The 26,400-nt window shown below is 40.2% G+C and overlaps 2 protein-coding genes across 6 annotated transcripts in view; one reads left to right on the top strand and one right to left on the bottom strand.

Annotated features, from left to right (window-relative positions):
* Positions 1-17,767, bottom strand: part of SUPT3H (SPT3 homolog, SAGA and STAGA complex component) — a 291,877-nt gene extending 274,110 nt beyond the window's left edge. The window contains exons 1-2 of one of the 3 annotated variants that reach the window (XM_068413559.1): positions 17,467-17,767; positions 5,518-5,612 (exon numbers count right to left, since the gene is read on the bottom strand). In XM_068413559.1, the coding sequence (XP_068269660.1) occupies positions 5,518-5,612 (95 nt within the window). In that variant the 5' untranslated portion in view covers positions 17,467-17,767. Of the gene's footprint in view, positions 1-5,517; positions 5,613-14,751; positions 14,814-17,466 lie in introns of those variants that run through there. The other 2 variants (XM_068413627.1, XM_068413717.1) reach the window with 2 other exon arrangements.
* The window catches only part of RUNX2 (RUNX family transcription factor 2), a 158,544-nt gene that overhangs the window by 31,258 nt on the left and 100,886 nt on the right, over positions 1-26,400 (top strand). The gene's annotated exons all lie outside the window — the stretch shown is intronic.

Genomic DNA, 26,400 nt, shown 5'->3' with positions numbered 1-26,400 from the left:
GCTTGGAGCCCAATCCTACACGTTCAGCTATCATAAAATTACTGAAACATGCAAAGCCAAACACTGGGTCAACTGCAGGATCAGGTTGTAGGGTGTAGGAAACTGAAGTGTTTGATTCATATTAGTTTTAAATATATGTTTGCCATTTACTCACATGATTTTTAAAAGTATTCTGTTGATAACCTAAAATAGTCTTGAGTATGGCCTCTGTTCCCTCTCTATATGAGTTTTCGGGAGGAGAAAAAAAAAAACCACCACACTGAATAAAAAAAAAAAACTTCTGAACTTCAGATTGCATTAATTAGTATTTTTGTAAATAATTAAAATAGCTTAGGAAAAAATCAAGATATTTTACCAAGGGGAAAAAAAAACCTCTCTTCATCTACAAACAGTTCAACACAAGTGTTTAGAACGTCATGGTTTCCAGAAGTTCACTCTATAAGTAGTGCTTATATTACAGAACAGATGATCTCAACCAAATTACGAATTTAACAGCTACTGTGAAATCATCATGGTTGTGAATCTACCAGGCAGAACTATAATTTAAGTGCAACTGACCTAAGGTTAGCAGTTAGTTTAGAAACAGGTTGTAGATCAGCCAAATGAAGCTTTGTAAAACAAAGCTCAGCAAAATGCACTAGACATCCTGAAAACTTTTTTTACATTATTAACACCTACTGCTGCAAGTTCTGTGGTAACATAATAAAATATCCAAATACAAATAAAGGATGTGGGAGTCAAAGTAAAATCTACATAGCATTATGCTCTTTTAAATGATTGTAAGATAAATATCAAATAATTCCAAGGTCTTAACAATTAAAAGCCAAACATATCCATGTAAAAGGCAGTGTGCTGTAAATTGAGATGTGTTTGGGTGGTCTGTGACAGTCTGATACTTTTAATAAAACCTGTATTCCTCTTAAGGTAGTCAGCATATTAAGTACTATCACCAGTTACACTTAATACTAATAACACAGGCATTAGACATCATACCGAACAGATTTTTTTTTCTGATAAACAAAAATATCTTCAAATCCAAGTAAATATTTTAAATATTGTTAATCAGTAGAAAAACAGAACCATTTTATTCATAAAAAAATATGTATAAATATGTATACTATGAAAACTTTACATATTTTAAGATGGCTTTTCTGCAGTATTTTGGGATTTCATTTCAGGACTCCTATACACTTCCCGCCTTCTCAAATACTCCAGAAAAAATATCTGTGAGCTTATAATAAAAACACAATTCTACAAAAGGATTCAGCTCATTCCCTAATGCTGTGCTTCAAAAGTAGGTGCAGCATACATAACAGACGTAGCATATGAATAACCTCCTCACCTTAAATGGGATTACTCACAAGCTTGACATTACATATAAATTTAAGCATTCCAGGGAATCAAACCCTGACTCAACACTTAAGTGCTGCAAATTACAAACTAATCAAAGATACCACCTTCAGACTGTGAGGCACTGTTATCCACAGACTTCCAGATCTCACTACTGGGTTATAACAGGATTTGATATTCTACTTCAAAAAGATAGTTTCTCTACATTCCTTCTGCCTGTTTTGCCCCTACAATCCAACAGCCCATTTTTTAACATCAGCACAAACTACCAAATGCCATTCTGGATTAGCACCCCATGTCCCTACACGACTCATTTCTCCCAAGTTCATCTTCTTGCTGAACACGTTTTTTGGTTGAGAAAGGCAGGACAAGTTGAAGTTACTCTTCATATTACTCCATACGGATGACAATCCATAGGAAAGTGGCGATTCTACTCAACTTCATAATAACAAACTATGAAGAGATAGTCTATATTATGATCAGAGGGCTGGAGCACCTCTCCTATGAAGACAGGCTGAGAGAGTTGGGGCTCTTCAGCCTGGAGAAGAGAAGGCTCCGTGAAGACTTCATAGCAGCCTTCCAGTACCTGAAGGGGCCTACAGGAAAGCTGGAGAGGGGCTTTTTACAAGGGCATGTAGTGACAGGATGAGGGGGAATGGTTTTAAACTGAAAGAGGGGAGATTTAGATTAGATATTATAAAGAAATTCTTCCCTGTGAGGGTGGTGAGACACTGGCACAGGTTGCCCAGAGAAGCTGTGGCTGCCCCCTCCCTGGCAGTGTTTAAGGCCAGGTTGGATGAGGCTTTGAGCAACCTGGTCTAGTGGAAGGTGTCCCTGCCTGTGGCAGGGGGGTTGGAACTAGATGATCTTTAAGGTTCCTTCCAACCCAAACCATTCTATGATTCTATGAAAGTTGTTACTGTTTTTGCACTGTAAAGCTCCAGCCTTTACCATTTCCCAGGATCTTAAGATGTCAGCATTGATTTGTTATAAGTTGCCTAAATGGGAGAATCTGTAACTTCCTAAATTATGTCGTTTATAGGAAATGTCAGCTTCTGTCATAGCCTGGAAAGTTCTTTTAAAGTGGTAACTTCATTTTGCGGTCTTGGCCAAAAGAAACAGCTGTCAGTTTTTCTCCACGTGGTTTACCCCTGGCACTTTATCATTTCAAAAGTCTCCTTTTTTCCCAGCAAACAATAGAAAAATGTAACTTTCAATGTGCTCATTACAGTCAAGGAATTTCTTCAGTTCCTACTAGTCTAATGAAACTGTGAAAACTGTTACTCTGAAGCACAGATCTGTTTGCATAGCTTTCGAAGTATAACTGCACCAGTTCTGAAGCAAAAGGAAAATGTCTATTTCTTCCATTCATATGGCCAACAATAACTTCTACATTCTGACAGAATCATGTGTATACTGGCGGGGAGGGTAGTTTCAAAATACTTTATCAGGAAGTCCACAATTAAATAAAATGCAGGCTCCCCCAATACCAATCCAAATTGATGCACAGGCTGCTTTGACTCCAAACTTCACGGCTGCTCTTTTGGTTTTTTTTTTAATCGCGTTACAGTTCCTTTCTCCACCAAGAACAACACTTATATTTTCCAGTGTAGATGACTATAATAGATGTGAACAATAACTAAACAGCATTCTCGTGAAGGAGAGTACTAATATTTTTCTATCTGAAAAGAACTCAATACAGCAAACCACTGGGTTTGCAACAAAGTACTCATCTGCTTTAGAAGATTCAATGCACAGGAAACAGTTCAGTATCTCATTTACACTACACTGAAAAATACTCTAGTGGAACGTATCCCATGTTCAACTTAACAACAATCTAGTAGTCTCTTAAGGACATTGAACTGAAAACAAATTGCATCTTCTACTTTTGGAGAGGGAACTCTATGTAGAATTTAATAGAGGCAAGTAATTCCTTTCATATGTACTGCCCATATAATAATTTTAATCCAAAATTGTTACATGACAGTGAAGGTGAATCTATGACACATGACAGAACAAACAAGACAGCATTCCTCTCACCATCATTTAATCTGCATAAAATCCTGTATCTCCTAAAAGCAGCAGCGAGGAGCCAGAGGAGACTGTTAGGAACAGGTTGAGTGTGAGAGGGCTGGGAAAGCGGGGGGACTTGCATTGTTATGTCCATAACTGACCAAAACAAAACAAAGGCAGTTCAAATGAAGCCTAAAGTGACTTAAAACACCTTTTCGCTCCTAAATGAACTCCTTCACACGGACAAAGAAAGTAAAAACAAAGAGCGTATCTAGTGTGACACAGTAATACTAAAGTGTTAAATATTTCTATTATGCTAAAAAGCTAAATGCAGTTTTTATGCAGGTAAATAATTATCTGTAGAGGCTTGAAATACTTTTTCTTTACAGTTACGGAAGGCAACTGGCAGAAAAAAAAATATTTACATATATTTATACGTATTTATAAATATATAAATAAAAATAAAGTTTTAACATTCTTCTTATCTTAATCTTCAGCTTTAACACAATGGAAAGTGGAAGGAGGAGAGTAGAACATTTCAGATAAGACTATCCAAAAATTTTAACTTGCACAGGGTAGCATATTAAAAGCCACATGCAAACAAATGAATAGATATTCAACAATTAATGACCTAAAGTAAAATGATCAAAAGGATAGTAGCATTCTAACAGTCAGGACACATTCATACTTCTAATAAATAAAATTTCCCTGTCATTAAAACAGTTACTCATCTATGCGTCAGAAGGTGGATGCTGTAACTATTTCGGTTTTTATATAGCTGATTAAAAATTAATTTAAAAAAATATGAGGCAACACCATGAAAAGCAGCTCTCAAATATTGAGTGTTTTCAATGATCTTGCCGAAGTGAACATCAGTAGCCCAAAATTAATTCCCTGTTCAGTTCATCCTACTTTACCTCATCCTATCTTACACAACAGCCTGGACAGTTTTTCAGAGCTAAGACTAGTGAAAAGACCCAATGATTACCACTATCTTTTGAAACCATCGATTTATGTCTCAGTGCTCTGGGACTAGCTTGCTTTGTTCCACTTTCAACTCTTGAAAAATGAACACAGGGAAAAATCCTTTAAGACACTTTTGCAAGTTTCCATAAAGCAAAGCTCCCTTCTCTGTGCAGCTGACCTCAACAATTGGCAAATGTGCCTCTTCTCCCCTCCCCACAAGTAACATTCATAATCATATATTTTTAAAACATGTACAATTTAGACATGAGACACTACAGCCAAGCTATCTGCAGCCTTAGAGGTTAGATATCTTTTAGCTCTAGGTTGAAATACTCTTGAAAGCGTTTGATAAATCAGAAGCATGAACCACACGGAAACAAGCTCATGACTTCCCCCCTGCCCCCATCCTGACAGCACGGTGTCTGGAGTACACACAGAAAGGGGAAAAAATGCCACAGAGTGGCAGGTGAAACTTTTTGATTAATATGTTGCTTTTCACAAAATGAAGGTTTGTGATCCGCCCAGTGTAACAGGTTACCAGTCAAGATAAAGGCAACTTCTACAGAAGGAATCCTCCTGATTATGCAAGTATCTTTAAGACTGAGAAAACCCACCTGTTAAGTAACATTCAAGGTTTTAGAAGTTGTAAACTACAAAGTCGTATATCACAGCTTGGAGCTGGGTTTCTAGGAGTCCGCTGTTAATTTACAACAACAAATAACTTATCTTTTTCATAACTTTACTTCTTATCTGCCAAAACACAGTTATTTGCAACTGTTCCATATCTTAATTTCATCAGCAATATTACGATCTCAGCAGTCTACCTCTCTGTATTAGCACTGAAAGATGGTAATAAAAATATTTATTTAAGTAAGCATATATGACAACAGGAAGCTTAGCTTTCTTTGATGAAGGACTGAGAAATATGTCTCTAATGACTTCTAAAGTAATACTAAAAATGCATTTCTTCACTCAGCAGGACTTTCCCTCCTTTCAATACAGTATGTGCTTTTTATTTATCTAACTCACCTCTGAATGTTTTACGAATCAGAAGTAAAATACTAACAGTTCCATCACTAACACCTGCTCTTCTTCCCCTCAATCACCCTTATACACACATTCTAAGAAACCAGCTAAAAGATGTGTACAAAACGTAGCTATTACCAGATATTTTGGCTGATTACTTACATCATACTCTGCAATTCAGGTGTAAAGCTTGTCGATTTTCTTCCACTGCTTGAAGAGGCAATCGTTGACATTGGGCTAGCCACAGTGCCGCTCATCTGAGGAAATAAAGAAATAACAGCACTTAAAATACTTATATTTTATTTTATAGAAAGCATATGCATGCTTCACACTAGATATTCAAAAGGGAAGAAAAGCTTTTGGGGTGGACTTGAATGCAAAGAGTCTGCATGCAAAAAGAAGCCTATTGGAGACACGCTAGAAAACATAAGAGTTGATGTTTACAGTAACCAAAGTATCAGAAAATTTTGCTATTTTTAAAAATATCATCTCAGCAACCCATTTAGAGGTACCCTAGGAGCATCAATGGAAAAGTACTAAGATAGAAACACTGTTATTCTGGAATACATGGTATTCCTAGACACCAGTACCCTAATACCCAAAACATCCTTTTATATCCCTGCGGTATCCTAAGCACTAGTAATTCACATCCATACTGTCTCCACTGAGACTAAGAGGAGTAAAACAGAATCTCAGAAAAAGCCAGATAAAACTTGATGGGCACCAAGATCACAAGCTGCCTTTATAAAACACCAGCGTTATGTACACATATTACTTAAGTCTTCAAAACAGAAATGCATTAGAAAGAATGGGACCTGAACACCATCATAATACTTACATGAGTAAAGGTACTATCTTTACACAAAATGTTTTAGGGCTTTTCTATACAAATTTCTCATTAAAAACTCCAAACCAAACCCAGGACAGTTCTACTCTTATTCTACGAACTAACGAATGCATCTACATTTTCCTCTTTAATAAAAAGCAAGTCAAATGCCTTTAAATAATTTCATTTTCTTAAAATAACTTCATTTACTAAAACACTGACAAATCAAAATTTATCTAATTATGGAAAACTCTATAAATACAGAATAGGGAGTTTCATTTTTCCCTTCAAGAAATTTTTTAACAAAGAACTGCACACACTATGTGAATCTCCTGATAAACAGAATGTATTCCCAGTACATTTCTTCCTCTTCTAGTTTGCTGCACACTAGTAACAGTGGAGTTGTACTGCTCATTTCTTGTACTATTAGTAGTAGCAGTAGTAATGACAATGAAAACCATATGTTACTATAGTTTGCTTTGCTGTAAGAACTCTAAAGAGATCCTACCTTTCTCCACTCTTAAATTTTACAGCTAAGATAGATTTCTTTTCTAAAAAAACAATGTGAAAGTACATGACCAGATTTACATTAAATGCCTTTAAAAGCATTGCAATCAATCACAAATATGCTTTGGTGTAAGAAAACTTGTAATACTCTAAATACAAAGTGTAACATACTTTCAAAAATAACAAAATTAGTCTTTTGAAAGGTTAATTACATAACAGCATAAGGATGAACAACAAAAATAATAAATGTGTGCATTTAGATATAAGTTTACTCTTCTTATTAATACTTTCAAGTAGATTCTCACAGACTTCTGTTCATCTTGAAGCAGATTCTAATTTAGGTCCCCATCCTGCAAGCATTTATGCACATGTGTAACTTTAATCACAAGTTTATTCCCACTGAAGTCTGATTTTAATCACGAGTAGTTACACACCAGGCTTAAGTGTTGGTAGGATCCTGCCACAATCAGCAGTTACCAAAGAGCCATTTAATCTAAACAGTCAAATTAGTGAATTTAAAAATAATTAATAATAAAAAAAGTCTATAACACGAAGGAAGGTGACAGTATTTCTAGGAAAGCTCTATGTACACACGGAAGGGAGTGAAGAGGAAGCTGCACTGGTACCCAGGAACAGCCCAAAGATTTGGAAATTTATACTTATTTTACTGTTCATTAGTTGACTGGGACTGATTACGATCCATTTCAGTAGCTATATATTTCTAAATTCTGTATTTTACCCAGACCCTGGAGAAAGTAGTTCAGGGAATTCCTCAGTTAATACTTTCTAAAACAGCTGTAGAAAAAAATCCTGAAACATACCAATCATATGTGCCTTGAAGTTTAAAAACTAAGTAACATACAAAGACTTAAGGGGTTTTTAAGCTTGGATTTTTTTAAAACTAAGTACATCATTTAAAGCATATGGCTATTTTCTTTGAACATCCAGGGCAGACATTTTGCTTTATCCACGAGGTTCTGTTCTGCTAATTTATGAAGCATTTTCCCAAAATTCCCAAAAAAACATGGGACAATTCTACAGTTGCCTCCTCACAGTGTACCGTTTGCGATTCATGCGTGTCGTGTTTTGGAGTAAATAGTTTTACAGGTTCCTGCCCCCCAAGTGGACAAGAACAGTTTAATTAAAAAAATCTGAAGGGCTGTACATCTGTAGAAGTATCAGTAGGTTTGAGAGCTGAAAGCTTATCAGCTACTGCTTCACTAAAAACTTGGTCTTCCTATTGCAACCAAATGATTTAACTGTCAAATCAAGCAGGTGTACAGCATTTTCTCGACATAAAAAAAAGCCAACAGCTTGTCGGGCTTCGTCAGACCCTTTACAATAATTACTTCCACAGCCCACGTTTTGTTTGATGGTTTAGATAATTAACTTCTTTACACATCAAAGTTCCATCGCCCGTATGTTCTATTTCCTTTCTTCCGGACATTAAAAAAAAAAAAGATCATTCAAAAGCAGAAGCACTCTCAAATCAATTTTTTTCAATAAGTACAGCTAACATGGAACTGAAAAGCCTACTGTAACCTTCAATGGGTCAATATTGAAGCTGTATTTGGTTTAGCTCTGAACTGAAATGCAGCTGTTTGCCATATTCTACAAAATGAATTCAGATGTTCAGATTAGGTCACAGATTATTTCAACATGCCGTATTTTAATCATGAACTCTAGCAAGGAGAAGATAACTTTTGATTAACATTATTTTAGTGTAAGCCAGGGACCAGGTTAGGAAAGCTAAAGCCCTGACAGAATTAAATCTGGCCAGAGATGTCAAGGACAACAAGATATGCTTCTATAGGTATATCAGTGATAAAAGGAAGACTAGGGATGATGTGGGCCCTCTTCAGAAGGAAACAGGACACCTGGCTACCCAAGATATGGAGAAAGCTGAGGTACTCAATGACTTTTTTGCCTCAGTCTTCACCGGCAAGAGCTCTAGCCTCACCACCCAAGTCGCAGAAGGCAGAGGCAGGGACTGGAAGGATGATGAACCACCCACTGTAGGAGAAGATCAGGTTCGAGACCATCTAAGGAACCTGAAGGTGCACAAGTCCATGGGACCTGATGAGATGCATCCACGCGTCCCGAGAGAACTGGTGGATGAAGTTGCTAAGCCGCTATCCATCATTTTTGAGAAGTCGTGGCACTCTGGTGAAGTTCCCACTGACTGGAAAAGGGGAAACATAACCCCCATCTTCAAGAAGGGGACAAAGGAAGACCCAGGGAGAGAGAGACTGCAGACCAGTCAGTCTCACCTCTGTGCCTGGCAAGATCATGGAGCAGATCCTCTTGGAAACTATACTGAGGCACACGGAAATCAAGGACGTGATTGGTGACAGCCAACATGGCTTCACCAAGGGCAAATCATGCCTGACAAATTTGGTGGCCTTCTACAACGGGGTTACAGCACTGGTGGATAGGGGAAGAGGAACTGATGTCATCTACCTGGACTTGTGCAAAGCATTTGACACTGTCCTGCACGACATCCTTGTCTCTAAATTGGAGGGACATGGACTTGACGGATGGACCACTCGGTGGATAAAGAATTGGCTGGATGGTCACACTCAAAGAGTTACGGTCAACGGCTCGATGTCCAAGTGGATACCAGTGACGAGTGGCGTTCCTCAGGGGTCGGTATTGGGACCGGTCCTGTTTAACATCTTTGTCAGCGACATGGACAGTGGGATTGAGCGCGCCCTCAACAAGTTTGCCGACGACACCAAGTTGTGTGGTGTGGTCGACACGCTGGAGGGAAGGGATGCCATCCAGAGGGACCTCAACAGGCTTGAGAGCTGGGCCCGTGCAAACCGCATGAAGTTCAACAAGGCCAAGTGCAAGGTTCTGCATGTGGGTTGGGGCAATCCCAAGCACAAATACAGGCTGGGCGGAGAATGGATTGAGAGCAGCCCTGAGGAGAAGGACTTGGGGGTGATGGCTGACGAGAAGCTCAACATGAGCTGGCAATGTGCGCTTGCAGCCCAGAAGGCCAACCGTATCCTGGGCTGCATCAAAAGCAGCGTGGCCAGCAGGTCGAGGGAGGGGATTCTGCCCCTTTACTCCACTCTCGTGAGACCCCACCTGCAGTGCTGCGTTCAGCTCTGGGGCCCCCAACAGAAGAAGGACATGGAGCTGTTGGAACGAGTCCAGAGGAGGGCCACAAAGATGATCAGAGGGCTGGAGCACCTCTCCTGTGAAGACAGGCTGAGAGAGTTGGGGGTCTTCAGCCTGGAGAAGAGAAGGCTCCGGGGAGACCTCATAGCAGCCTTCCAGTATCTGAAGGGGACCTACAAGAAATCGGGAGAGGGGCTTTTTACAAGGGCATGGAGTGAAAGGACGAGGGGGAATGGTTTTAAACTGAGAGAGGGTAGATTTAGATTAGATAGTAGGAAGAAATTCTTGACTGTGAGGGTGGTGAGACACTGGCACAGGTTGCCCAGAGAAGCTGTGCATGTCCCCTCCCTGGCAGTGTTCAAGGTCAGGTTGGATGAGGCTTTGAGCAACCTGGTCTAGAGGAAGGTGTCCCTGCCTGTGGCAGGGGCTTGGAACTAGATGATCTTTAACGTCCCTTCCAAACAAGGGACCTTTAACAACCCAAGGGATCTTTAACAACCCAAACCATTCCATGATTCTATGATATGATTTTAACTTCTGATTAACACTATTTGGACTAGTAATTATGAGTTCCTATCCAAATAGGTCCAGCTTTTACAAATTCTTTTCCCATAAGTAAAATATTGCAATCAAAGGTGCAATAAAAATATATATTAAAAGGGATATATAATCAGTAATATAAATATTTAAAAGCATCTATTGTAATCTCAGTGTCTTTTGCATTAGAGAGTCACAACAGAAAACAGTACTTGTTCCATATGAATCAGCAGAACAAGAGTTCTCTGTTGAGGGAAACAAATTCTGTGACTTCTCGTCAAGTTTAGGCCCATCCTTCTTACTGAGGTAAGATACCTGGGCACACTTTCATTTCATAGCCATCCTTCATATCCATACCCACTCTGGAATTAGCAAACAATGCTAACTCACACTGATGGTTGTCCAAACAATACACCATCTGTACAATCCATCTCTTTATTCAAGATCCAGTTGAGAGACATCTACGAATTGAAATTCTGCTGCTCTTAAAACTTGAATTTACTATACAGGCTATACATCTAGCCGATAACTCATACAGCACCAAATCTCCAAGCTACCTCATATCATTTGGGACGTACATAAGCAGTGTTAAAAAAATATACATACACACAGTCAACGCCTCCGTATTTTGAAATATTACTTTTGAAATATTTTCACCAACCACCATTACCAAAATGTCACTGAGGATCTAAGAGAATGGCACATCCAAACAGTCACTACAGAACAGTCCTCCAATACCTCTGTTCTCTAGTTGATCTAAACTCAATCAGGAAGAGCAAACACTAATATTACTATAGCTTTCACTTCAGACAGAAAGAGGACATAAGTCTAAACTGGGTCAGTCTAAAATAAAAATGGAGTCTCACAGTTTTTATCTGATGTCTCTGTTACAGGCTAAAGAAGGTGCAGAATTACACAAAAAGCAGTGTCCCTCCATAAATTTTTACATTAAAAAATACATTAGAGTAGGATGTACTGTTATGATGACTTAATTCATCAAACATACATCTAATGTGGTTACTGCATCAGTCCTCTTTTCTTGCCTTTCATAAATACATTTTGCATGTAACCTGAAAACATGCAAAAATTTAAAGACATATTTTCATTTCTATAAACCCAAAGAAAGCAGGAAGAAAATATAAGCCACGATGACTATGAATTAACACAAAATTAAAATTAATGCTTTTGTTTTCACACCCTCTACTTCAGAGTAATTAGATTAACTAGTCTGTTACCACTGAGTATTTTACTGCATGCATGGCCTCACCAGCAGACTAGAGAGTATAAGATAACAGTCTTCTAGGACTGGAGACATAAGAACTACAGGAAATACAGATTTTTGTTAGTGTACTTCTTTTAAAAAAGAAAAACACAACCATAAACCCTGTTGAACACATGCAAGACTGTCTTTCTAAGTGTATGATCAAATTTATTAAAAATAAAAAAAGATTAAAGGTAAAAAAAAAAACAAAAAAAAACAATAACCCATAACCAAAAACTGGAGTACATATATTGTTCTGCTGATCACCCACTCTTCCAGTAGCATGGAATAACCAAAAATTAAAACACTACAGTACCAAGTCCTTAAGTTCTCCTGAGCTGTTCAAGTAGGCTGGAACTAGAAACACTCTAAAGGGTCCAAGATAAGCACAATGCATGGATGAGCTAGATTTTACAATAAATTAATGATTCAAAATGTATAATGAAACTCCTTTATCATCCTCTAACCTGTTCAGGTCCAAAAAACAATCAGCTTCTTGTGTAACAACTGAGAAAAGGCTTTGCTTACAGGCAACAAAATAACTCCATATTCCCTAATCACGGCCTCTTAAAAGCCAAGCAGATAAAGCAAGGCAAAAACTTTCAAGGAACAGGCAGACCAAACCCAGGATTAGAAGCAATCTGTGGGCAGGCAGTGACACATCTGCATCAGGTCTGCACACAATAATATTGTTCAAAGCTAGGGATGCAAACTCAGCTTGCTTTTTTTAAATTAATTAACAAAGTATCACAAAGTGGAATGCATGCACTACTACTAAGGATAACACATTACATCTGCTACTGCTGCTTCCATTTATTACCTGACAGACTAGATGCTAATGATAGTTTTATTTTAAAGTGAATACCAGAAAGAAATATTCATCTTATAGCTGTCAATGCACAGCCCAGCTTTCACCACCCAGACAAACAAGCATCTCATCTTTTAACTGTGACACTCTTTCTCGGAATGAAACATGCTTGGAAAGCCCACACAAATGTAAGGAATACAACTGAACATCATTTCCCCCTTTCCATTTATAAGGCAACTCAGGCATTCATTCCCATTTAGAAGTTACAGATGAAACATGCATGCCTGATACCAAAGGGCACAACAAATTTTCAAATACATGTAAGCATAGATTTTGGTCCAAAGAATAAAATGCATCTTATTGATTTTCTCTTTAAAACTGTCCTGTTGCACATCCCTGGAGATAAAAATAATCCTTAATGTTCATTTCTACATCTCATAAGTATCTTTGTGCATTAGTTTTACTGAAGACCTCAAATGAAAGCGGTCAACAAGTACAACTCTCTCTCACTGACTTTGCGGGGAAAGAAAAGTCACTAACCAACTACAGACTAAAGCACAACCTTCTGAGTCTATTACGCATAACAACCGCTGTATTTTGCTTAAAATTACTCTGCGTGTCCTCATATTTTAAGATATTATTTGTCCATTCATGAGTTAGACATGACAGTTATTTAAGCCTCTTCTGAAACAGACCACAGAATGGTCTGGACTACTGGAAGAATATTAATACACAGATGTAACTATTTTATTTGAGATTGAGAAACATACAGCATAATCTTACATGAGAGGTATGCCTCCACATCTGGAGATGTTTACAAACACTTCTCATAGTTTCTAACTGGAGCCTAATCAGAGCTCTGTCCTTCACCAGAAGTGATTTATTTACTTTTAACCAAGAAAAATGCATCTAACGTATATGCTCACCGCCCTCTGAACTGAACGTGCAGCACCTTTTGCAGAACTCCATGCCACATTTGGCAGTTAATGGCACCGCAAATTAAGTACCAATGACTTTTTTCTTCCTTCCTAAAAATGTTTTAACAAAACAGTGTAAAGACCAGACAACTGTAACTAACAGCCAAGTTACCATAGCTTCCACAATCTGTCTCCTGTAACCATAACTTTATTGGGACTGTCAATTATATTTTCAAAATGCATTATTTTAGTAGTGTTCTGAATCTTCCATATCAATTATTTAATAGTTTTATAGACATGCAATTTAGCGACCATGACCTTCCTGTGGTAACCACCAACAATTTTCAGTGAAGGAAATAAAAGGTGTGCTTGCAAGCCTTGTGATAAAAAACAGCTTCAAATCATTAGGAACTCACATACTTCACTCCAGCACGCAAAGATGAACAGACCCCAACCTGTAACTTTCTCAGTATTTTGCTTTTTCTGAAGAGCAAAACCTTTCTATATGAATATGCAGATGTCATGTTAGTTCTGCCAGTATGCTTTACCACTCATCTGCCAACAAGCAAATCCATTAATCATCATGGTTCCCATCTAAAGTTAAAATTTAAGGTTTCACTAATGCAGTTGGATTCTCTGTAAAGCACAACCAAGTTTACCCCCTTCTTACCGTTAGCTTTAAACTGTACTTTCCTGGGTATAATTTCTCTCTCTAGACCTTCACCTGCCTTCATCTGTTCAAGTCCTTTCAAGATGGCATTTTCTTCCCAACCTATCACACTGCTTACATTGATCCTCCTCCTTTCACATCACCCTGAGCTGTGTTCAGTTCACTATTTGAAATACAATTAAAATTATTTCATAATATAGTTCCACCCTCACCTTAAATGAACATTCTGGCCTATCAGGAATTTCATACTTTGTCCCATTGCTGCCCTCAAGCTAGGGCATCAATGTATGTGTCAGAAAGTCCTAATCAAGAATGACTAGCCAAATACATAGCTAAGATTATAAGAATTTTCTCCGATTCTTATTGTTGAACTGGTCCTCTCCTTTCTGCAATCACTGCTTGCCACTGTAAGTCTAAATTCTCTAGAGCAGAAAATGTCTGTCTCCATTGTTGCTTACTTGCACAACACCTAGCACAAGGAAAACTACAGGAAAAACAGCCACAGCTTTAATATAAAATACTACCATGAAAATCAGTTATTAAGAAGTAGGCCTAACAGCAAGTCAGTAACATTCAGGACACCAACCCCTTTCAGAGATCTCGGTCACAGATGATGTCCAGTAGGTTTCTGCTAAAATGTATTCTTGTTTACTTGAAAATACACATTTTTCTTCGCTACTTAAGCACATAATTTTTAAAATCATGTAACATTGGAGAACCGTATTGATAATTCTTATGATTTACCTGAGAGACGTTAGCAAGAGTTAGGCCAATACCCAGGTGCTTCAAATGATCTCTTCCATACAAGCTCTTGGCCTCTTTCTACCATTACTGTTACCTCTTCTATGACAGTTTAAGGAGCTGTGTGAACCAGAAACTTTGCAGTTGACTCTGTAAATGTCTGATTGCAACCAAAGTAATACTTCAAATGTATGCAAAACACAAGGGTAGAGAAAAGCCAAAGATTATTTATAAATAGAAATTTATTCTGCGTTAGCTTGCAAATGAACTTGTACTCAGATTACTTCAAATTAATAATGATTACGTGTAGCACTACGAATGACAAGTATCTGAAACACAGATTACAGATCAAACCAATATCATTTTCAGTACCTTTGACATGCAGTTTTCTGATCAGCTCCAGATGAGCTCGTAACTGAGTCACCACAGCCTGGTTCCACGAGAACACAGGCCTAACTAGTTTCCTTTTCTTTACATAACTCATATATTGACACTTTTGGATATTTCACAAATGCAAGAAGAGCATCAGCTCAATTAGTTTCTGTGGTATAATTACACTGCTTGGGTTTGGCTTCATGCCCTAAAACCCTTGCAATAATGAACTAGAAAGACACTGTCTAGCTGGTCTCACTGCTTGAGGGCATCACATCAGAACAGCAATAACGTGAACAATGTGCAGTGTTGCTCTAGATTATTATATGTAAGTAATTCTTAAAACATTTGTAGCTTACTAAATTACAACTTGCTTATGCTGACAAGTTACTAATTGACTAATCAAATTTCAGACAGCTCCATTCTATGTTATTCAGAATCGAGCCCATGAGAGTAATTCCGTTGGTTATGACACTCAGAGGCTTAGCAAATAATCTAAAGGCTACTGAATCCTGTTAAACCTTAAGCAATGTTTCCAAATCCATATATTTGAAAATCACAAGTAAAATGCCAGCAAAGCATAGAAGGATTTCTTGTTTACTCCTCAGAGACATGACTCTCAGTTTTTCCTCCTGTTTTTTAGCGTATTCTGGTTAGACCTCAAGCTTTTCTTCAGAATCATCATAGCTAAGAATTTCTTTATCTAAATGAAACCTAACTTTTTCACACTTTCACAAGTGTCACAAAGATGGGGCTTTCAGAAAAACATAAATGAATACTGTTACAGTTGGAAATGCTACTTGTAATATCAGCATTCCCATCCACACAGCCACAATACACATGACAAAAAGGAAGCAAAATAAAATAAAATCTGATTTGCATATTAGTAACAGGCAAATATGAACCTGTGCAAAGACGACCAGCGCTAACAGACAGACTGACACTGCCTTCCATGCCACTTGGATCTGGCCAACAATGAAGAAAGATATGCAAAAAGGGAGAAAGGGAGGGTGCGTGCTGCACCCTGCCAAGTAAGTTAGCACTGCACGGAGCGCAGTGCCTTAAGCCAAAGGGAGAGAGAGGCCTGTACCAAGAAAGAGAATGATGTAGGAGTCAGATGAAATACTTCAAAAGAAAATTTAAGCATATCAACAGCAGCACTGCAAACCTTGAAACAGGTTCACTCTTAGGAAATTCAATGTCTCACAACAAATCATTAATACTAATGCTGTACAGCAAACTTGGTTGTCCACAATGTCAGGTTCTCACCTCCCCTTCACATACACAGTAATAAATATTTTGCAAGTATATTGTGCTTTGCATTCATAGACTGCAAAGCATTCATTTGTATAATCTCTAGGAACCTATAAGCAGTTGATCTGTACATAGGATGTATAAAAATATAGTTAGTAAGTGGCAAAATCACTTAAAGCCTACCCAAAGCAGTATTCTTCTGGACCCGCTGTTATTCCTAGGTTTTTAGGATTTACCAGTAATTTCTGTAAGGACTAATAATTTCTATAAGGAATATTACAGGATTCCTATTAATAAACTGCCACACCTGTCTGTGCAAAATAAAAAAAATCCACTTTCTCCAGAGAAAAAATACAAACTACTGACACTTCACAGCATGAAAGCGACAAGAAATTAACACACAACAGTACATGGCATACTGCAGGCCAAAGCCTGGCCGCCGTTATGTAAGTTTAAGCCTACAATTAAAAAAAAAGTTCTAGAAACACCTTCAAGCTTAGTTGCGAGACAACAAAACAAACAGGGCAGGGTCCAACGTGTGTAACAACACCTCAGGCCACGAGAAAACCGACACGAGCGAAAACATGGCAAAAGCTGCTCATTGCAACCTCCCAGCAGCCAGCAACCCCCGGTCTAGCGCTGCCACCCAAAATCGCACGGTGGAGGCTGCAGGGCTGGGAGAGAGCTGGCAGCCGGGTACCGGGCAGCATCGCTGCCTGGGCTGAAGGCAAGGGCCGCTCCTCAGCATCACGGATACCGGGGCGGACGGCTTCAGGCGGAGGAGCCCCGCCGCAGGGCTGCCAGCCGTACATCCCCGCGGCGGTCACGCTTCCCACACCGCTGTCACATCTGGCCAGCGCGACCTTACGAAACGCAAAACCGCGGACATAGATGGGGTTAGCAGAACCCCCCCCTGCGCCACAGGCATCCCCCCCCGCCACCGCCGCCCCCTCCCGCCAAGCTGCGCTTCAAGGTATCGCTAACGGGAACCCGCGAGGTTGATATCCCTGAAGGCCGCAAAAACGAGCAGCCCTGCTAAGTTAGTTAACAGCGACACATTGTCTTAATTGCGTGCCCTCGCTGGTGACTCACTCGAAAGGCTCACCCCCGGGGATGGATGGAGGAGGAGGAGGAGGAGGAGGAGGAGGAGGAGATGTGCAGGGGAGGAAGGAAGGAAGGAGCAGCCTGGCTTGGTGGTGGCCAGTTTCCCCCCACCCCGTGTGCGGTTATCCGAAAGGGGAAACCGAGGGGCAGGAACTGAACCTCGTCCCTTCCCCTCCACGCGCTGCCTGGATCGAGGCAAGAAATGAGTGGGACGAAAAACGGCGGCTTCTCTCCCTCTCACCCCCCCCCCACAACCGCCACCGCAGCCGCGGCCCCGGCGCTAAGGCGCACACGCTGCGTGGGGGGGGTAAAAATGGCGCCGCCCGCGGGAGGGAGGGGCCCGTTCCGCCACACACCGGCCCCGGCGCGCCGCCGCCTCCATCTGCTGTGTGGCAGCCGCGGCCTCCCAGGGCGAGGGGTGGAGCCGGGCCGGGGCGGGGCTCCCGCCGCTTCCTCACCGCCGCCGCCGCTCCCGCCGCTCCCCGCAGCCTGCCGTGGGATCGCTTTCCCCGGCCCGCCCGCCGCAGGTGCTGCCTGGCGGCTGAGGGGAGGGACCGGGCGGCCATGGCCGTCCCCTTTCTTCCCCCTCAGCGCCGGGCGTCGCTGGAGGGTGGCGATAAGAGGCTTCAGGGCTGCTCGGAGCGCTGAAAAGCGGGGAGGGTGTGGGGAGAGGAGGCTGGATCCCCCGTGGCAGGGGGATGTATGCGCTTACACAGGTGTCTGGCCTCGGGGCAGGTACCAGCGCACCCTCATCTGTGCAGCCACAGCACTGTAGAGGTGTCTGAAAATAGCAGTGTCTTCCCCTGACTGCGTAAAATAGAGATCTGCGTGTGGTTTTGCCCTTGGAAATACCGTTAATGGTTCAAAGTTGTGCCAGGAGTGGTTCAGACTGGACGTTAGGAAGCATTTCTTTACCGAGAGGGTGGTCAAACGCTGGAACAGTCTTCCTAGAGAGGTGGTCGATGCCCCAAGCCTGTCAGTGTTTGAGACATCTGGACAATCAGAATCAATCAGGTTGGAAGAGACCTCCGGAATCATCGAGTCCAACCATTGCCCTGACACCACCATGTCAACTAGACCATGGCACTAAGTGCCATGTCCAGTCTTTTCTTAAACACATCCAGAGATGGTGACTCCACCACCTCCCTGGGCAGCCCCTTCCAATGTCTAATAACCCTTTCTGAGAAGAAATGCTTCCTAATGTCCAACCTGAACCTCCCCTGGCGAAGCTTGAGGCTGTGTCCTCTTGTCCTATCGCTAGTTGCCTGGGAGAAGAGGCCGACTCCCACTCCGTTACAACCTCCCTTCAGGCAGTTGTAGACTGCAATGACCTTAATAACATGCTTTAACTTTTGGTCAGCCCTGAGGTGGTCAGGCAGTTGGACTCAATGATCGTTGCAGGTCCCTTCCAACTGCAATAGTCTATTCTATACTGGGGTGGTTAAATGCATCAGGGTGGTTAAGCACATCCCATCTATAAGCAGGGCCTATGTTTTCCCTCTCTTTCCTGGCAGTGGCGGCTTTCCTCTTCCCATGTCCTGTCAGCTCAACAGGTTGATGAGGAAGGGCACAACCAGGAGAGCTGGAGCATTTAACCTAGTTTTCCTTTCTTCTTTTAACCTTTCCTTTCTTCTTTCAACCTTTTCTTTCTTCAGCACCTCCTAATGGTAGGTTTTTGTGAATTCAGTTCAGTCAGTCCACTCACCTGCCAGTACGCACACAGGTTTGTTAGGAGGCAGGCTGATTTGTACCATGGTATAAACTGGAATTAATAAATGTGACCAGTAAAGGTAAATGGAGTTACTGTTAGGGCTTTCTTCACCACATATGCAAAAATCCTACTTTTATTGAAGGTGTGCAGGGTGTATAACTTCCAAAGTTACGGTCTGTCTTTTGCTTTGCCCTTCTCAGTCCATCTTTAATTCAAATTCCTGCCTGCACACTGAGCAGTATCCATATTATTTCTACTACAATTCATTCTAAGAAACTGACAGCTTAGAGACTTCATAATTTCATGTACATTGTAGCATTTTATTTCTCTTTTTTTGAGGGATAAGAAAAGGAGGAAGGAGGAAGCTCTGGCAACAACTGCAATAATCTTAACACTCTAGGAGCCATCTGAATTCCAGCTTCTTAGAAAGTCATCTTATTTTCTGTCTTTTTCCCTTAGCTTCCTTCTGCTACCCTTACTTAGTTTTTTTTTTGGGGGGGGGCTACCATTCACTCCCCGTCCTTCTTACTACTTCGTAGAAACACCCTATCAGTCCCCTCCACGTTTCTTTCTCATTCCCACCTCCCACATCAGCTTCAGAAAGATGAGGCAATTCTGCTGCTCGCTGCCAAGTGCTGCCAGCCTCCCTCCCTTCTGCTGTTGCTTACGATTATGAAAGTAAAGCTGATACCAGCCCAACCACTGACAGCAACAGGGCAAAACACCGAGCAGCTGAGATAATATCTTAGAGAACAAGAGGCCTCACGTGCTGATTCTTGCATGCACAGCAAAGTCTAGTTACTGCTGTGAGGAGGATAGCCTGAACTATTCCTTCTTGTTACACATTTTAAAACACCTGGGCAACCCCAGCCAAAGCAGGTTGATAAGCATTTTCCTGGCAAAAAAAAAAAAAAAGGAGAATCAAAGCATTCTGTCAGGTTATGAAAGAAACTGCAGTCTTCCTTGAGATAACACAAGCTAAAAAAGCCGAATTCTGTGATTTGCCAAAACCTTACATTAAACTGAGGAAGGCAAGGCAGCATATTGCTGATATTTCTGTGATGTGTACCACTCATATCTTTATGTGTATCTGAATTGGTAGGACAGACCTAATATGAAAATATCGAAAATAGAGAAATGACTATGCCAATTCCATGTGGTAATTTTAATAAGGGAATTACTTGGATAATACGGCTGAGCATGTCCAATATGAACTACATCATTTCCAGGAGCTTGAGAGGAGTCAATGTGACTTGGTGAGGTGCCTGAAAAAGCATTGACAGAACATTTTCTGACAAATGTTGTTGCTGCACAAACCCCTTTTGCCCGCACTGAGAGGTTACCAGTTCAGAAGTGATTGAGGTTAGTGCCCGATGATGAGCTGGGCTGATGAAAGAACATTCCCCCTGTTGCCGCTTCTATAGCTGATAACTCCTAGCAGAGTAATTGAGCAAGACAGATACTTACTGGCTATGAAATCTTAAATCAATACCAAAAAATTTACTAGAAGACAGGAGGAAAGAGGACTGAGGAGCACAATGTCCTTTCTGGTACTGTGTGTTCATGTGGTTGGTGAAAGTGTAGTGCTGCCTAATGAAGTCTGAATTCTTACTGTACTTCACAGAGAGGAAAAAAACCTGATCAAGCTTTTGTTATGCATTATACAACACCAAAAAAGGGCACATACAAAATTATTTTCCCTTTTCAGGTCACCTTTCAGATCGTAAGGTCATTATAAACTATCTCAGCACTTTTACAAACTGGAGTCTGCTCAAACCATAATGCTTACAAAGTTTCACTTTAAATAGTCTTGATTTTCTGTGTCATTTGTTTTCACTTTTTATTTCTCTGCAGAACATAAAAAGTCAGAAAAAGATTTTATTTTCCCCTACATAGCATATAATTTACATCAATCATCCCAGGAGGTCAGTACCACTGGGGTGTCATTTAAATACAATGAATATAAAGTAATGAAGCTCTTGCTGGAGTGGATGGCCACAATTCTCAGAGAAAGAGAGAGAGAGAGTTTCCAAAGCATGTGGAGAAAACACGACGGGAGACCGAGTGAATTCATCACACCACAAAAATGTCTCCATCCTGTCGACAAAGTCATTAAAGGAAAATGAACCATTGTTACTCTAGACGCTGGCATTCCTTTGGCGTAATAACCTCAGTATAGAAGCATTGGTGCAAAGAGAATTTGCACACACAAGAGAAAAAAAAAATAATCTATTTAGAAAGAAGTAAGTATCCAGATTATGTAATGAAAGAAATCCTCCATGCTGCAAAGACGAGACGAAGCCTCTGCAGAAGCCACAACTAATAAGGAACCGTATGCAGTGGTACACAGCAGTTTCTTTTCCTCCTGCCAACAAGTCAAAGTAAATGCCAACATGGGCAATTCTTTTCAGACAACCCACAAATGGTGTTCTCCTTGAATTACCGAATGTTTCTACCCTTTGCTGATCCATAGCCATCTTGGTTTTTAAGATCCCTTGTTGAGATTTCCCCAGTACCATTTCCCTTTTCATATTCATTTGCTTCCAATAATTTTTTCAGTTGCCATTAAAGAAATCTGTGAGGAATGCAGGGATTAGAAAGGTTTGCTGTGTTCAATTTTATTTAATTTTTTGGCGAAGGGTATCCAAATAAGAGGAAGTGTCACATGCAGGCAGTAAATCACCACATATACCAGAAAATAGATTGTACTTCTGTGGATCTCCCTCAAGGAAACACCACTTTAAAGCCAACCACCATGCAACCCCTGGTAAAAAAGGCAGCATTACAAAGCTGCAGCAGAAATCCCTTCCTTTATCGTAAATTATTCCATGGTATGGCAAAGTCCTGTTTGCTATACTAATTAAAACAGAAATGTGCTAATTAAATTATCACCTTTATTGTCAAAATCATATAGGAATGTAATACACAGAAATACATAGATTACATTAATTATTTTTTTAATACAAAAGCACTACATTGACTTAAGCAAATACTGAAAGGGAAATCTGTCCTTTATTTATTTTTAGCAACTGCACTGGAACAGGGAGCCTACTCAAAAACGAGCAGAGTGCTACTGAGGAAACACATGCCAGCGAACACCAAATCATACCTGTTAATTACAACTAATATGCTCGCAGACAACAGCAAGCATGCTATTTATCCATCATTTACAGCCACTGAAGTGTAGGGAAGTGAATTGGTTTGCTGGCAAATGTCCCAATTAATTGGGCGTGCTATTTATTAGGGTGCTGATTAAAGTGTTCCCTGCAATATAATAGTCAAGTCTGAAGTTGCCAACTCTTATTCACTCCTGGCTCATATGGATGAAAGCAGGAGAGCAGACTCTCACAATATGAAAATAATGATGTATTCTGTGCCAAAATGGATTTAAGGCAATTCCAATGCCTGGAAATTAAAGACCTGGAGAAACAAAATTAGGTAGCACCGTGATCTCAAAGACAGAAGTTTGTGTTGTATAATCCAGTTGTGACCAAGAGCTTCAATCTGTAGTAGTCATTTTGCACGTGTATTAACACTCCTCTCGGAAGCCACCATAAGCACACACTTAAGTAAGCCGCATAGGAATAAAATCAAAAATATGATAAAAGCAGGGGCTTGTTCCTGACTGATCTGAGTTAATTCACTTGAAGAAAAACTACTTAAAGGGGTCCTTTCCCCAGCCACTGACTTGGTCAGCCTCTCCGCTCGACTGCCCTGAGACTATAGCTTAAATAAGACTAGTTTGTTGTACGCTGTTCAAAACCAGGACTTCCACAAATGAGGCTGGGAGTTTCCACACACAATCAAGGAAACTTATGCTAATAATTGTATATATTATCTGAAGTAATGCTTGAGGTTTGATCTCAACCAAGATAACCACCAGAGAAAACCAAAACCATGATTTGTACCAGCAAATAATTTCTTGGTCCTGGATCATTCTTAACTTACCTTGTTAGCACTGATGCAAGACCTCGTTAGAAGGCCCAGCTGCCCATGGTTATTAATAAACTTACAAGTCTGCACATGCTTTTGTTCCTACCTGCTTCCTACAATGGTCACAGCATTTTAGCAACATCCTTCGTTGTGCCTCTATAGCCAGAGACATTCAGGGGTGACCTCTATGATTAGAGAGCTCCAGCCAAAAAAACTCTGTCTTGGTGCAGAGTGTTTCTTACATAGCTGACTGTGCCCAAAAAACATGCAGCTCTGCAAAGAGCACCCCAGCAGTATGCTCAGTGTTCTGGTCACCTAAAAATGAGAGCAGTAAAGAGGACGCAAAGCTCCAATTCTCCCATGCAAGGGAAAGAGCCAACACTAGTAGCCAGAAACTCCTAGAACTAGGGAGCAGGTAGCAGCTTTAGCTAAACATTGTCCATATGGATCTCAAGGAACTCACTGAAGCAAAACATCATGAGAGATTCATCACCCATGTAATCACATCTGCCCATTACTCTTGCTCTCCTGCCTGCCACCATTTAACTGAAATCACCATACTGCACGAAATGCACGACCAAAGCCGCTTAACTCTGGCTGAACCAAAAGCATAGTGTTTACTCTAATAACAGCATATATTCTGACAACTACAATAGCGGGAGTAGGTTTCAATTTCAGGTGTAGTCACCTAAAATTAGGTGCCTACATGTGGGCTGTGTTTAGGTTCCCACTATAGTGAAAGGAAACCCAGTCAACACAGTCAGTACAGGCAGAAGACCACTGCAGTTCATCTGAAAGTAGACACCTATGTTTGGTCATTAGACCTGCTCTCTAGAAGCCACTGACTGCATTTACTACATCTGAGTTTAGTTGTCTATGTCAGGTACTCTGGGCTATGCTCTCTGGCCTCCATCTGCCTTTCCAAAGAGTAAAGAGCCTCACGTAGGTCCTGACATGTATGTGCCAGCTCCATGGCGATTTCTTAGGTAGCCCAAGGCATCCATAATGACACTAGAGACTTAATTTTAGGCAAATGAATTGAGCCTTAGATCACTATTGAGTATAATGGGAGCTTAAACAGCTAGCTTAAATGTAAGCGTTTACATTGTGGACAACTAAATTTAGGTGTCTGACTCTGGGACTCAGCTCTCCTCCAGCTGTCATTTGTCCAAGGAAAATAACATGTATATATAGTTATTGTTTACTTAGATATACAAATTGGAGTATTATGTTGCTTGCAGAAAATTTGCAGGTTGCTGAATCCTTTGTATCCTTAACAAAAGTACATCTGGGGTGATTTTGCCATGGAAAGCAGGTGGGATCCTCAGGTCAACCATTTCTAAATGACATGTTTAGGTTATTATGGGCTCCTGAAGTAAGCCTGTCAAAGACAAGTAAGAATTAGCCAGAACACTGAGCTTTCCTCTGCAGAGGAAATATAAGCAGAGGACATTAGTTCTTTTTGGATTGCATATTAATATAATGAAAGTTTTGAAAATCAGTACATTCAAAACAGTAATTTCTTGAAATATAGGAATAGTGCCAAGAATTTGCATCAAATTACTCCTGGACTGCAGAATAAATAACATCAGGCACAGGTTGCTAAGGATTTAATTTCCTCAATGTCCTGAAACAAATTCATGTTATTTGATCGTGCAGAGCAGGTAGTGCTGAGTTTATGGTTCCCCAAAACATTTTATCCCTTAACGTGGGTGCCCAGTGGTGGTAACCTGTGTACATTAGATACGAGATACAAATGTATCAGAGAAGCTTTTTTTTTTCCTCTGAATAAATGTTTAAATATTTAGGGCCAAATTCCATTGCTAAACATATGAACACAGCTCTCTTTGAGTTCATTGGAGTTGTGCGTGTGTATCTAAGAGCAGAACTTGGCCCTTATGTTTCGATTTTAGCACTAAGCTTCCACTGTAAAATAACGTGTGACCTGTAACACACAGGAAAATGGTAAGACCTAGTTTTAAAGGAAGGGTACAATTACACGTGTCTGTCTTTCTTTTGGATAAGAAGCGCTGCCTTCAGCAGAGCTCCTGGGAATATTCTTACCTCTTCTCTAGACAGTCTTCCTTTTGTATAAGGTGCTCCTCTGGCAGCTTCGATAGTTTCTGTAGCTGGGAAACATAGTACGATACTTTTTAATTTCTTTGCTACTTCTCTCCAATTCCCATTCTGCCAATTTCAACTTAGCGTCAGGATGGAAAATACAGAAGCATTTTAAAATACTCCTAGACGAATGAATTAGATACATTTTTTAAAAGATGAAAAAGTTAAGATGTTGATTTTAAACTATAGGCAAAGTGTTCAGATCAGCCAAAGGACATATCCAGTCACCCTTTCCAATGAACAAATACTACAACTGGGATCAGCTAAGGCATTTCTACTGGGAATTGCTACAGAGTGCCAATAGAACTCATGAATCTGGAGAGATTCTTTCATATTCTTGCTCTCTTTTTTATCCCTCTGTTAAAAAGTATTTTTAAAGTATCTAGATTCTTGAGTGCCCATTTTATTTACAAGGCTTACATTCACCTAACATCCAGGACCAGGAAAGACAAAGTATGACTGCATGGTACTTGTGCAATCTCATGTGAATGCCGTAGGACACACAGTCTGATAGAAACCTGTACCAATGCCAGAAAAAAAAAGAGACAATGCCAAAAAAAAAAAAAAAAAAATCCTCAAGTATAAGTGCAGTGATTGACCACTCCGAAATTTCTCAGGGGTTTCAAACGTCCCCAAAAATTACTTTCTCCCACCTAATATAGCTCTGGATTTTCTCATTATCAAAAAATACTCTGACTGTTATCAACTTTGTGAGCGTACTGGACAGTTCATATATTTTAGTGGGTTTTGTAAAAGTCAGGTTCTTGTTGGGGATTAAGGTTTTTGAGGGATGGAAGGCTTTTGGAAATTCACTGTCTACTTTAGATTCTTTTTCTGTGGTAATATGCTAATGCTAATGGCATCCAGCACAGTAGAGAAAGAACTTGCGCAGTTTTAAAGTTTTACAGATGCAATTGTAAATGAGAGTGAGCTGCTGGCTTCCTTGGGTCTTTTTAAAATCCTGCACAGATAGATGGATAGATAGATTAAATATTAATCCTTCTAAAAATGTTCCATTTGTGGCCAAAATAATATTTCATGGCATTCATTGAAAAGGTCAGCTACAAGTTTCTTCTGTACAAAATAGCATCTTCTTTTACCAGTTTGAAAATAACTTCGGCTTCAGTTTCCTTCATCATATACTGGCTTGTTCTTCA

This window comes from Nyctibius grandis, chromosome 1 (assembly GCF_013368605.1).
Source record: "Nyctibius grandis isolate bNycGra1 chromosome 1, bNycGra1.pri, whole genome shotgun sequence".
NCBI classification, from domain to species: domain Eukaryota; kingdom Metazoa; phylum Chordata; class Aves; order Nyctibiiformes; family Nyctibiidae; genus Nyctibius; species Nyctibius grandis.
The sequence above is the reverse complement of the archived record's forward strand: the minus strand, read 5'-3'. Positions and strand labels throughout refer to the sequence as shown.